The 18,168-nt window shown below is 29.1% G+C and overlaps 1 protein-coding gene across 1 annotated transcript; it reads right to left on the bottom strand.

The window, feature by feature from the left end:
• Positions 1–5,790: 5,790 nt before the first annotated feature.
• On the bottom strand, positions 5,791–6,306 carry LOC125855790 (uncharacterized). The gene has a single exon (XM_049535491.1). The coding sequence runs from the start codon at positions 6,304–6,306 to the stop codon at positions 5,791–5,793; it is 516 nt and encodes a 171-aa protein (XP_049391448.1).
• Between the last annotated feature and the right edge of the window lie 11,862 nt (positions 6,307–18,168).

The following is an 18,168-nucleotide window of genomic DNA, read 5'->3' as shown; positions in this document are numbered from 1 at the left end:
GAAAATAAAATAGGAAGAAAGAAAGTGAGAAATTGAGAGAAAAGGAAAGAACGTGTACCATTTACCTTTTTGAAACGATTCGGGTCAGGTTAAACCCGTATTTTATTAATATTTAAATTAAATTAATTAATTAAAAGGAGAGTGTGCCTCACGCGTGTGAAGTTGATGAAAAAACGAGTCAAAATGGTCAATTTACAAAGATATTTAATACTTTTGTGGGGTAATAGGACATTCGCATAGTTAAGGTGTCTTTTTAAAAATTTGAGACAACTTCAAATGTCACTTTATGTCTTTTTTCTTTATATTGCTAATAGTATTTATTTGAAGTTTCAATTACTGTAGATTCATCGTAATTATATATGACATACATCCAAAATCAACACATAAGAAAACATTTTTCAATGGGCATATTATGATGGTGAAGGTAAAAAAATCCAATATATACCACTAAAAATGAAAAGTAATACACAAATATATATACTCGAAAATGTAATTTTCACACCTTCAGAAAACTTTTTTTATGAAATGTTAATAATCGACAAGATGAAATATTCTTGTATTACGGTATGTTTATATTATGTTTTCAATTTATATATTAATAAAGTTGGATTACTGTTAATCTATATTTGAATATTTCAAATACAATATATAGTCAAACCTCTTTATAATATTTGATCTGTTATGAAATAAAATAATAAAATAAAAAGAAGAAAGGTAGAGACATGAGCAGTAGTAGAAAGAAGTGGAGTAATTTTCCTTTTCTATGTCATCTTCTTATTGTTGTGTAACTACCCCTTTTATAGGGATAAAGTTACTTGGAGAGGTTGGCCTCCTACAGTAACAAATATATATAATTTACACTATGACCCATAAAAATACACTATTTATAACACTTTCCCTTGAATGTTTATGTACAAAGGAAAAAAGAAATGCTCATAGTTATTTATAATACAAATTATTTGTTGCCTCATTAAAAACATTACCAGAAAATTCAATGGGATAAAATCTTGGTTAAGGGAAAAAGAGTGCAGCGCGTATTTACTCCCCGTTATGATGATGTCACTTAATGTCTCGAAGATAACACATTTCAATCCTATGTCTCAGCTTCTCAAAGGTTGAAGTTGGTAATGCCTTGGTAAATATATCTGCTAAATTATCATTGGAACGAACTTGTTGAACATCTATTTCACCCTTCTTTTATAGATCATGAGTAAAAACGAATTTTGGTGAAATATGTTTTGTTCTATCTCCTTTGATGGATCCTCCTCTTAGTTGAGCTATACATGCAACATTGTCTTCAAATAATGTTGTTGAGATGTCTCCTTTTAAGGGAAGACCACATGTTTCTTGGATGTGCCGAGTTATTGATCTCAACCACACGCATTCTCGACTTGCTTCATGAATGGCTATTGTCTCTGCATGGTTTGAAGAAGTAGCAATCATAGTTTGTTTTGTTGAACACCATGATATAGTTGTACCTCCATATGTAAATAAATAACCTGTCTAAGATCGACCTTTATGTGGGTCAGACAAATATCCTGCATCTGCATAGCCAATTAATTGTGAATCAGACTCTTTTGAATAAAATAGTCCTTGAAGGTATCTAAATATATGTTTAATACCATTCCAATGCCTTCATGTTGGGGAAGAACTAAATCTTGCTAATAAATTTACAGAAAAAGATATATCTGGTCGAGAATTACTAGCAAGGTACGTCAATGCACCAATTGCACTAAGATATGGTATTTCAGAACCAACAAATTCTTCGTCATTTTCATGAGGTCGAAATGGATCTTTATTAATATCAAGTGATCTCACAATCATTGGGGTACTTAGTGAATGTGTTTTATCCATGCAAAATCTCTTTAAAATATTCTTAGTATATGTTGATTGATGAATAAATGCTCCATTTGTAAAATGTTCAATTTGTAGACCAAGACAAAATTTTGTTTTTCCAAGGTCTTTCATTTCAAATTCCCTTTTCAAACATTCTACTGCTTTTGAAAGCTCTTCGCGAGTTCCACTGATATTCAAGTCATCAACATATACAACTATAATGATAAATTCAGATTCAGACCTTTTAATAAATACACAAGGACAAATTAGGTCATTCTCATACCCAGTGACGGAGCTAGAATTTTCGTGGAGGGGGTTCAACTTATAAGAAGTAAATAAGAAAATGGAGCAAAACGGATCGGGAAATTAAAAAATTATCCTTAATCCATTAAATATAACTTGCCTTGTCATGCCACATTTAGCGTTTCTTCCTACTTTTACTATGCTTCATTGATTCTTTTTTTTTTTAAATGATTTTTTTCTTTAATTTTTTATTATTTTACTTTATTTGGAATTTTTAAAATAAATTAAATTAGTGTTCATTCAATCATATGTTACTTTAAAAATTGTTTAATACTCTTTAAAATGTGTAGGGATTGAGTTACTAATATTATAATGCATATTAAAAGAATAAATAAATAGCAGCGCCAATTTTTTGTTCATTTATTCAATTTATAAGGTTTTCCATCGGTAAAAAAAATTAATAAATCATATCAATGTAGTTTACGTCTCTCTAGAATAGAACTGAAAAAATGAGAAAGAAATATGATGAATAATCATGTCTTTCAAATTTATTCGTTCGATTAAGTTTAACTTATCTTTAAAGTTTTTTTTCTCTATCTCAATTTCAAGTTTAAGAATAATTGACAGTTTTTTAAAAAGTTCCTTTGAATTAGTATATAAAAAGAGAGTTACGTAAAAATAAAATGAGCAATGGAGACAAAAATAATAAAATACAAAAATAAAAATAAATGTGCCTTAGAAATTCGAAAAAATGAGAAATAACATTAAAAAAATGAAAAAAAAATAACAAAAAAACAATAAAGCTCCAGCCCAAAAATGTTGAGCCCATCTCAGCCTTGCTATTTGATTTTCCAAATGAAGAAAACAAGAAAAATTTTAGGAAAGTGTTGTTGCGCAGAATCAAATCCATGACGTCCAAGCAAATTCTTGAACCCCTTTTACCACTGAGCTAGCCTCTTTACATGTGTTTAGGGGGTTCATTTTAATATATACACACATAAAAATAGAATTTGACCTTATATATACCGTGTAATTTTTTGACAAGGGTGGTCGGGTGACCCCTCTAACCTCCATGTAGATCCGCCCCTGCTCATACCCTTTCTTTAATAGATATTCACTAAGGCGATTATACCACATGCGTCCTGATTGTTTCAATATGTATAAAGTTTTTTGAAGTTTTATTGAACAACTTTTCCGGAATCTTTATATATTTTAGGCATTTTTAATCCATCAGGAATTTTCATAAAAATATCGTTGTCTAGTGAGCCATATAAATAGGATGTAACGACATACATCAGATGCATGTCAAGTTTTTTCATGAACTGCCAGATTTATAAGATACCTGAAAGTGATTGCATCCACCACTGAAAGATATGTCTTCATATAATCAATACCAGGTCTTTGCGAAAATCATGCCACAAGTCATGCTTTATATCTTACGACTTCATTTTTCTTATTTCGTTTTCGCACAAAGACCCATTTGTACCCCACTGGATTTGTACCTTCAGGTGTTCGAACTATCAATTCGAAAACTTCACGTTTTTCAGGCGAAGCTAATTGAAATTGAATTGCATCTTTTCATTTTGGCCAATCATTTCTCTGTCCACATTCCTCAACAGATTTTGGTTCAAGATACTCATTTTGTTGCATTATTTCTATAGCAACATTATAAACAAAAATATTGTCGACAATTATATTATTTCGGTTTCATATTTTTCTTGATGAGACATAGTTTATTGAGATTTCTTCATTATTTTCAGGCGCCTGAACCTCTTCCAAGGTTTTGTCAATTATTATGTCTCCTTGCTCTTCTTGAGCAAGTTCTTTCATATTATGATCATCTTGATCGTTAGCTCCTTTTATTTTTCGAGGATTTTTATCTTTGGAACCAATTGGTCTAACACGTTTTAAGCGTGATTTAGATTCATTTGTATTAATTAATTGTCCTATCGGGATGTCAACTCGAATTGGAGCATTATCAACTGGAATATGAGATTTAGTAACTCTTGATAGGTCAGTGAATGCATCTGGCAGTTGATTTGTAATATTTTGCAAATGAATTATCTTTTGAACCTATTGTTCACATTTATTTGTAAGAGGATCTAAATGAGATAATAATAACGCATTCCAATCTATTTCCTTTTTCAGCTGCTTATTTTCTCCCCCCCTAATGTTGGGTATACTGATTCATCAAAATGATAATCAGCAAATCTTGCCATAAATAAATCTCCAGTCATAGGTTCCAAATACTTTATAATAGAAGAAGATTCATACCCAACATATATCCCCCAACCTTCTTTGGGATCCATCTTTGTACGTTGTGGTGGAGCAATTAAAACATATACCGCACATCCAAATATTCTTAGATGGGAAATGTTAGGCTCCTGACCAAAAGCCAATTGTAATGGGGAGATTTTATGATAGCTTGTCGGTCTGATCCGCACAAGACTTGCTGCATGTAAAATAGCATGATCCCATAATGAAATGAGAAGCTTTGTTCTCATAAGCATTGGTCTAGCAATTAGTTAGAGACGTTTAATCAATGATTCTGCTAGACCATTTTGAGTATGAACATGAGAAACTGGATGCTCAACTGTTATCCCAATTGATACACAATAATTATTAAAAGCCTGGGATGTAAATTCACCAGCCTTATCAAGACGAATATTCTTAATTATATAATCTGAAAATTGTGCTCTTAATTTTATTATCTGAGCAAGTACTCTTGCAAACGCCACTTTGCGAGTTGATGATAAGCACACATGTGATCATCTTGTAGATGCATCTATTAAAACTATATAATATTTAAATGGTTCACATGATGGGTGAATGAGCCCACATATATCACCTTGTATACGTTCCAGAAAGGCTGGAGATTCAATTCTCACTTTGATTACTGATGGTCTAGTAATCAATTTGCCTTGAGAACATGCAGCACAAGAGAATTCCTTAAATTGAAGAATTTTATGGTTCTTCAGAGATTGTTCATGTGAACTCTCAATTATTTTGCGCATCATATTAGAATCGGGATGGCCCAAACGGTCATGCCAAATAATAAAATCATTTGATTTAGTAAACATTTGATTTACAATGGCATGTGTTTCAACCATGCTAATACTTGTGTAGTATAAGCCAGATGAAAGAGCGGGTAACTTTTCAAGTACAACTTTCTTACCCGACATCATTGTAGTAATATAAAGATATTCATTCTTCTCATCACTTATAGTCTCAATATGATAGTTATTTTGACGAATGTCTTTGAACTTAATAAGTTTCTTTGAGACTTACTACAATATAATGCTTCATTGATTATCAAATTTGTTCCTCCAATAAGTACTAAATTTACTTTTTCAAAGTCTTCAATTAATTTTGTACTATCAAATATTTAATAACATAAGCTTCTTTCATAATCAAATAAGAAAAATATTTCTTATCTCTTAAAATAGTGTGTTGTGGCACTATCTATAGGACATATATCATCATGATTGATTTTTTCTCCAACTGATAACTAGGAAATTTTCATATTCTTCATAAAAATAAAATATATTATAAAAACATGAAAAACTAACCGCATAAGAAACTTTAAGAAATTATACTAAGACTGTAGAAATTAGTAAGACTTAATGCCTTAAAAAAGCATGTAAGAAGAACAACATAGTAATAAATATAATAGAAAATAACAATTATTCCTTTTCATAGATGATAAGTTCTTCAATCAATATTCTCATAAAAGTCTTCAGCTTCCAAATGAGTAATATTTGGGAGGCCTTCAAAATCATCATCTTTACAAGCAAGATTTGCCTCAATATCATCATATTTATTTGAGGGAGTTGCTTCATTATCATCATTTCGAAAGGTCAAGTGTGCCTCAATATTATTATCTTTTCTTTTGAGAGAGGCTTGATAAAGTTTCACAAAATGATCAGGTGTACGACACTCACGTGCCCAATGACCTTTCATACCACATCGGTGACAAATATTGATTCTACCTCGAGAAGGATTATTTTGAGAAACTTTATTATTCTCATGTTTATTTTCACCATAATGACGATAATTATTTCGTCCTCTATCACATCCTCGTCCACGTCCACGATCCTGATCACGGCCACGACCACGGTCACGATCACGATAATTATTTTGTCTTGGTTCAAACTGATTATGTGCTGCTACAATATTCGCTTCAGGGAATGGAGCAGAACCAATAGGACGAGCTTCATGATTTTTCATCAATAATGTATTATTCTGCTCAGCCACAAGTAGGCACGTAATTAATTCAAAATATTTCTTAAACCCTTTTTCACGATATTATTGTTGTAACAACACATTTGAAGCGTGAAAAATGGAAAAGGTTTTCTCAAGTAAGTCATCATCAGTGATAATATCTCCACATAATTTTAATATGGAACTTACTTTATGAATAGCAGAATTATACTCAGTTACAATTTTAAAATCTTGAAATCGAAGGTGTATCCACTCATATCGAGCTTTTGGTACGTAACACCGTAAGTTTTAGATGGTCATATATGTCCTTCAATTTAATCCATAATTCAAGAGGGCCTTTCACAGTTAAATATTCAGTTTTTAATCCCTCATGGAGATGATGTCAGAGAAAAATTATGGTCTTCGCTTTATCCTGGATTGATGCTTCATTTTCTTGTTTAATAGTATCACCAAGACCTTTAGCGTTAAGGTGAATTTCAGCATTAAGGACCCATGACAAATAATTCTTTCCGATAATGTCAAGTGTCACAAACTCAAGCTTTGATAGATTTGACATGTTGAAAACTAAAATAAGAGATGAGTTAGAAATAATAAATTTGACTAAGACCAAATTTCTGAAACAAATACATATGAATAAATTCTTAAGTTGTGCTCATATAAAAATAAGTTGATCACTATTATTTTCAGCACATAGATGTGTGTAGAAATATCATTAAAAGACCTCTTTCAAAGTGGCATAAAGTATTGTTAATCAATTACCAGTACTTTAAGACAAAATTTGTAAACACTAATAATTTCAGCAATTCGTTGGTGTCACTGTTTAACTAATTTTACATATACTTTTTAACATAAATTCTTGAATATTGCCATGTAAAAATAAAGGGAAAAAAATTACGGAAAGAAGCATGTGAATTTAAGGTACATAAGTCATCAATATAGAAACACATAAATAAAATCAGCAATATAAAAATACATAAATAATATTTCTATTGTTAGGTACATAAAATTTTTTAGCTATAATAATAACATACATAAATAAAACTTTATATAGTATCTTAGGATGTTTAAGAAATAAATTATGGTGAGATTATTATTTTATAAGAGTAGTTGAGAGAAAGTTGTATACATACTAAAACTAATATAACCCAGTAAATAATAATAGAGATAGATATATCAAATAAAGATCATCAAATTAATTTAATTAAAATAAATAAATAAGGAAGAACTAACATGTAAAAAATATATAAGACATGTGTTTATTATACCTGAAATATTCGAAGAAAATTAGAGCTTCGTGTTGATAACGTGTTATGAAATAAAATAATAAAATAAAAAGAAGAAAGGTAGAGACAAGAGCAGTAGTAGAAAGAAGTGGAGTAATTTTCCTTTTCTATGTCATCTTCTTATTGTTGTGTAACTACCCCTTTTACAGGGATAAAGTTACTTGGAGAGGTTGGCCTCCTACAGTAACAAATAATATATTATTTACATATGGCCCATAAACATACACTATTTACAACATGATCGAATATTTCATGATTGTTATTAGGAGTTGCTACTATTATATATGTATATAGGCATTTCACATTTAAATCTTATTTAGTTGTTATACCCAAAAATATGCAAAAAATAAGTTAAATAATTTTGTGTACCAAAAAGAAGAAATGTATTTGTCAATCAATTTAACCAAAATGATAGAAAAGGTATGAATGTAAAAAACAAATATTAATAATATGTTCTTCTGAAGTTATGACTATAATTGATGGGTACCATTTAATTTCATTTTTTCCCTTTAAATATTGTACTTAAAATTACTATGTTCATGACATTAATGATGATTATTATAAATATTTAACATTTTATTTTATACATAATATATTTCTTATAAAATATCATTATACAATATTTATGTATGACCTATATAGAGGTAATTTTACAAAAAATATTGAATTTCGTTGTTGTTATAGATAGAATGCTTTTATAGGGAATTAAAATATATCAATTGTGAAGAAAATTAGATTGTTATAATAAAATATCGTTATAAAAAGATTTGATTGTATTTGAGAACGCAATATACATTAAATTGTATAATTATATATATACTTGTGAATTGTGAAACTAATATTTAAATAAATGTTATATAGGTGACACCTTCAACACATTACTTGTACATAGTAAACGATAATGGTACGTATTTAATTGTTTGTCTTGAAAAAAAAGAAGTGCTATTGTTAAAGATTCCAATGGAATGAGGTACCATGATCATATGCATGAGTTGTTTTGAAGAGCAAGATTTGAAATATACCAACATTCATTTTGAAAGAAGTGGTTTTACCATCTATTTACAAACAAAAGGTCACTCAGAAGCCAGGCCAGATCTACGTGGGAGTTGGGGATTCACCCGAATTCCCTCGATCGAAATATTATATTGTATATATAAGGTCAAATTTGAATATTCTGTGTATATAATATTAAATGAATTTCCTTAGAAGGACAAAAAATATAAGATACAAGTTATTCAATGAAACACTATCGAAAAGTAATAATGCATTTATATCTCTTGCATGAGAGTTAAGTAGAGCAAACTAAGTATATCCTTATCTTAGACACAAGTATGTTATGTGGTACGCATCCTACTCTTCTTAATCCACGTTTTATCTTTAACTTTCTTCTATATATCAAGACCGATTAGAGATTATCTATTTATCTTATTGACTGTGAATCAATAGAATAGTAAGCAAAAGATTAAGAAAATAGATCATATGATAAAAAAAAAGATAGAAATAACTACTATACATTAGAATACAGAGTTCATACTATATCATTTAATTATTGTTGACACCTAATTTTGACCCTCCACGATAGGAATTAATTTGCAAGCTTCCTTAATTCCAAATGATTTGAAATAACTAATTTTATAGAAATTTCAAAATATGTTTCAAGATATTTTAAGAATTTTATTCACTTTTATAATATTTTAACGTTAAACGCTTTATTAATCTAGTTTAGTTTAAATTATAGCTATGTTGTTGAATTAGTTATTTTTATTAAGTTAATTATTTTATTCCGTTAGGATTAAGAAGCTCGCTAATTAATTTGTTATTGATTCGCCTTATTTAATTTTTAGCCGAATTACCCACTAAATTCATTTTGGTTAAAAGTATTAATTCAATTTGGCTATTTCTTAAAATTCCGAAATCTAACTGATCTAATTGTACCCTTAACCCATACAAAAGACCAAAATGTTGTGCCTTTTTGTATTTTATTTATGGGCTAATTACTTGAGTGGATCCCTTTTAAAAAATAATTACTTATTTTAAATATACTCTTTAATTATTACCATTTATAGCAATATATAACAATACTATATATTTTATTAGATTTGTCTCTCTCTCTTGCTTCTTTCTCCCTTTTCTCTCTCGCTCTTTCTCCCTTTTTTTTCTTTATGTTGTTCTTTCTCTTTTGTTTTTCTTTTTGCTGCTTTTTTTTTGTTTCTCTTTCTCTTACTTTTTTTCCCTTTCTCTCTCTCTATTTTCTTTTGTAGAGTAGTTAATGATTCGTAGATTAAATAAAATTTGTATTAATAATTAATTAATTAGGCAAGTAATCTAATCGTAACAAATTAAAAGACATAATAAATTGCAAAATAAATTAAATTTACATTAAAAATGTATTCCACAAATATTAAAGTTGAATTAGCAGAGAATTAAATATGAATGCAAAATGTAGCAAACCAAATAGCATTCTATGTAAACTGAATGAATTTGTATCAACAATGAATTTCACAAGTAATTCAATCGTAACAAATCAATAAATTACAAAATGAATTAAAATTGTATTTAAAAGTGTATTACACAAATATTAAACAAGTAAATAAATTAAATTTGCTTTAAAATTGTATTACACGATATTAAAGTTGAATTAGAAGAGAAAATTAAGAATGAATGAAAAACATAACTAACGAAAGACAAAACACCGATCTATAAACTGAATTAAATTTGTAGTATTCATGAATAAAACATGTATTATATGTGTCTAATAAATTATTTTGGATTTGTATCACTAAGAACGTAAGTGATGTTTGCAATATGTATTAAAGAAGTATTGTGCATATATTATAAGTGTGTTACCTAAATTGTTTTAGTTGATATCATTAAAAAGGGAGTGAAATTTGCAATATGTATTATAAATGTAGGATGTATTGTTCATGATTTTTATACAATTTTAATACAATTATGAAACATATCTAATACAACTTTAATACAAACCCGATATAGTTCCATAAACTTCATCCTTTTCGTGCTTCAATCTAGTATTTTTCCTAAAATCAATTCTAAACTTAATCAAAACCTCTTAAAATTGAGATATAAACTCCAAAAGATATTTTCAATTATTTGTAGGAACAACCTATCCAAACTAATTGCAAACGAAAGAGCAGACAAGTAATCTAATCATAACAAATGAAGAAACATAATAAACTGCCGAATGAATTAAAGTTGAATTAAAAATGTATTACACACATATTAAAGTTGAATTAGAAGCGAATTAAACATGAATGCAAAATGTAGCAAACTAAAGAGCATTATGTGATTTGTAAACTAAATAAAACTTGTATCAATAATGAAATAATCAAGTAATTCAATCGTAACAAATCAACCAATAAACTGCAAAATGAATTAACTTGTATTAAAAGTGTATTACACAAATATTAAAATTGAATTAGAAGAGAGAATTAAGCACGAATAAAAAAATGTAACTAATGAAAGAGCAGCCAATGATCTACAAAGTGAATTAAACTTATATAAAAAATGAATTAAACAAGTAATCTAATAGTAACAAATAATAAACTACAAAATGAATTAAATTTGCATTAAAAGTGTATACACAATATTAAAGTTGAATTAGAAGAGAAAATTAAGAATAAATGAAAAACGTAACTAACGAAAGACAAGACAATAATCTATAGACTGAATTAAACTTGTATTATTCATGAATAAAACATGTATTATATGTGTTATAAATTATTTTGGTTTGTATCACTAAGAACATGAGTGATGTTTGCAATATATATTAAAAATGTAGTGTGCATGTATTATAAATGTATTATTAAGTGTGTTACCTAAATCATTTGGTTGGTCTCACTAAGAAGAGAGTAAAGTTTGCAATATGTATTATAAATATACTGTTCATTATTTTAATACAATTATAAAACATATCTAATTCAACTTTAATACAATTGCGATATAGTTCCATAAACTTTACCTTTTTTGAGTTTCAATCTTATATTTCTCCTAAAATCAATTATAAACTTAATTGAACCCTCTTAAAATTGAGATATAAACTTTAAACTGCATTTTCAATTATTTGTAGGATCAACCAATCTAAACTAATCACGAGTTCGTAAGATTCATAAAATGAATTCAAAATTTGAAGCTTTATAGTGACCATCAATGGTGAATTCTTGTTGTTGTAATTTTAGAGATTTGAAATTTTTGTTTGAGAATATGATATTGTAAAAAAAAAATTATTTTTTTATTTCTCTTCTCGTCGTGTTTTTGGATAAAAATAGTGAAATATGGATAAATTGATTTGAGAATAATTATTTAAATGAAAATTTTAAAAGAAGAAGAAGAAGAATAAAAAAAGAAAGAGGAGGAAGAGAGAATAACACAGAAAGAGACGAAAAGAAGAAAAATAAAAAGAAGAAGATGAGGAAGAGAAAAAGGATAGAGAAAAAGGCGAAGCGGTACAATTTTTTAATCCAAAAAATTGTTATATTAAGTTAGAAAAATTATATTGCCATAGATGGTAAATATTTCTTAATATATCATATTTATGTGATTTGCCCTTTATTTATTCCCTTCGGTCGTTCCATAATAAAAGAAGGGCAAACCACATAAATCCCACTAGTTTAGGTCTTAATTATTAAGATTCTCAATAGTTTTAAATATTACTTCATGTACCATATTTTATGCTTAAGGATATATGAGTCTGAATCCATGAGATACATGCAGTATCTTGCCAAATTTTAAAATTGAAATACAAAATTTATTTATTTAAATTAATTGGTTGGAACTGATTTCCTTAATTAGAGGAGTAATTGAGGATTTTCAAAATACATAGAAAATTAATTTCATTTTATTATTCTTTGAAATAGTAAATTCATTAATATTATTAATATAAGATAAAAACATGTATATCTTGGTAATGCAATTTGATTAATTTCAAATTATTACTCTTAAAATAATAAATTCATTAATTTGATGTATCTATATCAATATATGATGTATCCAACAAACTAAACACTTAGATACATGAATTCATATGTATCATAGAAGTATCTAGCATTAATTTCATGTATTTGTTATAGGTATCTAGTATTAATTTTATGTATCTATTTATATATATATATATATATATAATATTAATTTCATGTATCTTTTATATGTATCTAGTACTAATTTGATGTATCAAGTATCAATTGCATATGTTATATTCAAAAACATGTATCTCGAATACATAGTAAGCATATACATCTAATTATGTGTATTTAAATTTCATACGTTATATCCAAAAACATGTATTTCGAATGCATAATAAGCATATACATGTAATTATGTGTATCTAAATATGAAATGTAGTTGAATCACATGAATTTAGGAACAAATCACGACTGTAGAGTATCTGTCGTATCATTAATATCATCGTGTTGTTAAAAATCATGTATCCGAAATTTAATGGTGGATACATATACATGGTCAGACACCCCATTACTAAAAATACAACTCAGATCTTAATTAAGATTACTATTTATTGGATACACATGTTTCAAGGGCTATATCAAAGTAATATTGGTACTACCAAAACCATGTCACGGTAACCAAAGAAAGCCTTAGAAGAACACCAACAAACAAAAACTCTCTACAATACTCCCTTTGATCCTTTTGCGTTGTGGCATAACATAATCAAAACTAAGATCCATTTCTTCCGGAGACAAACAATCAAGACCCACTCTGAATTAAAGTTTTCTCTATAGCAATTACTTTGATTTGATCTAGTTATAAATGAACAATACAGAATAATATTTGGGTTCAGGAGAATTTGTCGGCCATGGTGATGATATCTTGAGAAGAAGAGAGTAGATTAGCTATTGTTGGAATGAAATTGTACGATGAAATTCCTGAATCATAAAGGAGGAGACATAATTGAGTGATAAATATGGGAAGGGAGAATTAAGAGATAGTGGTTGATTTGGAGTGAAAGAGTTAATTAAGCAGATAATTAATCAATCCTAGTCTTAAGGTATGTGGGTATCTAATAATCTAATTGTATCCTCAAATAATATATATATATATGGTATAAAATATTAAAAGTGGTAATATATGTAATTATTTGAAAGTAAAGATAATATTAGTATATTTAGTAGTAATGTATGTCTAATAAGGTAGTTTATCCATAAAAGAAACTCAACCCAATTTCTTCAACTCCATATCCCATCAGCAGCAGCCCACCAGCAAATATCACTGCCCAGCCCACTCTTTTCTCCCTTACCCGGCCCATTTTATGTTCAGCAAAGAGACCCAGAATAGCCTACATTCCCAGCAAAAGCGACACCATCCCCAACGTATTTCTCCTCTAGCGACTCAACGACAAGAAACCAGAACTTGTACGGCAGCAGGCAACAAGCACGTTTTTCTCCCCTTTCCTCTTTCGGAATGGGTTGAAAACCTCAGAAAAAGATGTTTGTCCAAAAGGGCGAAAGGATTTCGATTTCAAATTTCGAATGCCAAAATTCCATCCGGATTTCCCCTCTCTTTTCTACCCTAATTTCCTGGTATAAACGTTCTCTTGGCATTTAGTCTTGAAGGGGGAATTCGGAGGGAAGGAATTAAATTTTCACACTTTGGAAAAATTCAAAAATACAATTTTTTCTAGTCTTAAGTTCTTGAAGGGGTCTTTGTTCGAAGTCGGTTCAAGCGTTCTAATTCGTGACTTGAATTTTGAAGTTCTCGGATCCTCCTTTGGTGTGAAGTCGCTGCTCACTCCAGCTCGTTTGTCCGGTCGCTGCCCATCAAAAGGTAAACCACTCCTAACTCTCTTATTCTTTTAGTCTCCAATATATGCTGCCTTGAGTTGTGTTCTATGTGGACGTCGAGATACCTATATGAGGTATTTTAAAGCTAGGTGTTGTCTTTACTTTTCATCTTATTTCTCTGAGTTTTGTAGGATGGGCTTCGCTTCTAAAATAATTTAGTGTGTATTTTGAAATTACTTCTCTGTTTGCCGTCTTGTTCACTGGTTAATCACCATGACACTGCTATGTTTCTATTTTCATCGAAATAATGCTCATGCTTATGTTGCGTGTAAGTATGAATGCCAATGGTATCTATGTTTGATCACCCCCTTTCGGTGGCTGTTTGTTTTTCCCCTCTCCCTTAGCTCGATTTTCAAAGTATTATTTTTTAAAGCTTGAGTGAGTCTTAAATGTTCAATCAGTTTGTTCAGCTCCCTTTTAGATATCTCTGCTCCTAAGTCGATTTCTTCAACTCTCAAGACTTTGTTCCACTTCTCTTTCTTAGGTTAAGGTCAGCTTTGATGTTAAAATAGCCCCCTCGCCCTCGTTCTGGAATTAATTAAGAATGTCACTCGTTATTTAGCTTTATCGTTCTTTCAAAATTGATTGTTCCCGTTCAATAGTGCTATATTCCGTATGTTGTTTTGCTGCTCGTCTTTTGTTTAAGCTCCTCATGTTCGCAATTAAGAGTGTCGGAGGCTGATTTGATCTTCAAATAAATTGGGTACTATGATCGGTTAGTTATTTCTTTCATGCTTTTTTTTATGAACAATATTGACCCCCAAGTGTGATTATATCTTCCTCCTTAGCACGATTTTAAGTCCAATCGCTAGTGTTAGCAAAAATCCAATTCGTCATTTTAGAATTTGTTAAAAAGTATTAGTTGGTTTCACACTATGCAGTCTTTGGTTGTCTAGATCTTTCATTTTTAAAGCATTTTTTTAATAATTTAAATGCACATTGGTGTCTGATTGGTACCATAAGTGATATGTATGTATAAGTCTTTCCTGATCAATTTTGTTTGCTGGGTTGTTATGATCGTTCAAATCCTATCTATGTGAAGAGGATTTTAGTCATGTTAATCATTTTATTTTATGAATATCTCTCTGTTAAAATAATGGCCTAGACTAATATATTTGTCTGCACTTGTATGCTTTGGTCTCAACCATGTCTAGCAAGTCCATTTTCATTCTTCCTTTTCGGTAGTTATGGCCAATTATCTATGTTTGTCAAGGTCATTGTAATAATTCATTTTAACACACCCTACTTTGGTTGCTATTTTTAATATTAATCCTCTTTTCCCCTTTTTATCGCATGTGAATTTGCCCGAGTTCTCCATGGACTCCAATCACATTCCTGTTGCATTTCGAGGGAGACATAAATACTCAAATTCCTTTTATCGAGTCGGCCAACCATAAAATAAATCGACGAACAGGTCTCGAAGTTGGAAGAATGCGAAAGCGGATGAGAATTGAAAAAGATTGGGCCTTTGGCCCCACTTTTTATATAAAAAGACATTGTATTTTGTTATTATTGGGCCTAAGCCCATCTAGTCGTTGTTCTTATTTTTGTTAGACAGGTGAAAAATTAGGCCTAAGGCCCAAAGAAAAATATTTCTTTTACGTTAGTATAGGACAGGTGCAGGTGACTCAAATGGGCCAAAGACCCAAAACGAAAAATGGGCCCGAATACTGGCCCAGGCGGACAGAAACCAAATTTGGGCCCAAATCTCTTTCCCTTTTTGTCTTACTATGTTTATTTACTTGTTAGTATTTGCCGTTAATTTTAAGGTTGAAAAATTTAAATCCCCGAAAGATGTCCATTTTCGCTTTAAAAGAAATTAACTAAATTAGCCCTCTCTTAACAAGATTTAAAGAAAATATTTTTTAAGATAGCACCCTTAGATAATATTTAAATAGTTTCCTTTTTTTCCTTTAAAATGGTTCTAACTATAAAAATTGCTAAAATCAAATTAAGTTACTTTATTTTAGCTAAATAAATTAATCGTCGAATAACCGCATTAGCGGATATTTCAGGTGCTTTAAAAACCTTCCTAGAATATTAATAGGAACCTCGAACCCCTCTTTAAATATTTTCAATCGATTTCCTGTTTTAATCTATTGAAAATCAGTTTTCTTGATTTTCTTTAAAAATTAAGTGGCGACTCTTAAAACCAATCCAATATATATTTTCCAAATAAAACAATTACGAAAGCTCTATTTCATGTAGTAACAAGAAATAATGTTAGGAAAAAAGATGAAGAATTAACCTAGAATTTTACCTTCACTCCCGACCGCCTTAACCCCTAGGCCACTAAAGTCATCGCTTGGGGTCCCATATTTTTTGGAAGCCCCCATTTTAAAAAAATAATAATTACTTATATATGCTTTTTTTTAACAAAAAAATTATATGTACTATGAGTGCTATGATTTCTACTAAGGAAATTGCATATGAGATGAATATAAACCGAATTTCGTAAGAAATATTTTGATGAAAATAGGGATAACGAAAGCACTAAATATATGTAGAGTAAGATCAAACTATTTTTTCACTTCAAAATAGATTTGAACCAATTGAAGCATATAAAAATATTTTTGATTTCTTATTTAGTGGTAAAATATTGAGATCACTAGATGATGAGAATTTTAAAAAAATATTGTCTTAATCTTGAACTTTCTTTAACACAGAATAGTTATTTTGATATTGATGGTTTATATTTATTTTTTGAATCAAAAGTGTTAAGAGAAATAATACAAGTAGAAGATAATGATCCACCGAAAATACTCAATCAAATAAAAAGACTTGATTCTTTTCCAAATACACATATTACTTATAGGATAATGTTAACAGTTCATGTAATCGTTGCCTCAACCAATTTTTTTTTTTCGAAATTAAATTTGATTTATATCTTCTTTAAGATCAACAATGTCTCAAGAAAGATTAAATGAATTAGCCATGTTATCATTTGAAAATGAATTATTAAAATAAATTAATTATAAAAGAGATATTTAATGACTTCGCATTTATAATAGCTAGAAAAGTAGATTTTAAATAAAAATATATATGATAAAAAAATATATATTAAAACCCATTTTTTAAGTTTCGCTTTAGGCCCCAGTATTGTTGAGTCTGCCTGCCTTCACTCTTGCTTTGTGTTTCCATAATATTTGTCTCCTTCTAAAAATGACTAAATATGGGTATACATAATATTTAAAACACCTGAAAGGTCCCACTAAATCATAACAGCAAACACTGAAAAAAAAAATCTTAACTAAAAGGTGGTAAATATACCCAATATCACTAGTCCACATTTAATTAACCTTTGTTGTCATCAAACAACTAACTAGACACTGAACACATATCACCCACTTAAATACGCAAATATAATAGAATTACTCCTATTTAGATAATCAAAACACTTTAAACATAAGGTCATTTTCCAGAGGGTATAAGAATAATATTAAATAAAATATATTAATAATGCTTGCATTTATAATGCGTGTATTAATAATGCTTGCATTAAATAAACATAGATTATTTCTTATGCATTGTTTGGTTTGATGTATTAAAAATAACATGCATTGCATAAAAATATTTATTTACAAAGATATCATTCACAATTATGATGGAAAAATGTAAAAAAAAAACTTTTTGAGGGGTAATGGAGTCTTTAACCATGCTAATACGTAGAAATCCATGGTATTAGTAATGCACTCCTTAACATACAATAAAGTATATAACTAATGCAAGTATTATTTATACATAACATGAAAAAATATACCACACAAAATATT

The sequence above is a fragment of the Solanum stenotomum genome, chromosome 2, assembly GCF_019186545.1.
Source record: "Solanum stenotomum isolate F172 chromosome 2, ASM1918654v1, whole genome shotgun sequence".
In the NCBI taxonomy this organism is placed as follows: domain Eukaryota; kingdom Viridiplantae; phylum Streptophyta; class Magnoliopsida; order Solanales; family Solanaceae; genus Solanum; species Solanum stenotomum.
The sequence above is the reverse complement of the archived record's forward strand: the minus strand, read 5'-3'. Positions and strand labels throughout refer to the sequence as shown.

What these genes read in the sequence shown, in the direction of transcription:
- LOC125855790 (XM_049535491.1), bottom strand. Translation starts at nt 6,306, where the DNA reads ATGAAAAATCATGAAGCTCGTCCTATTGGTTCTGCTCCATTCCCTGAA.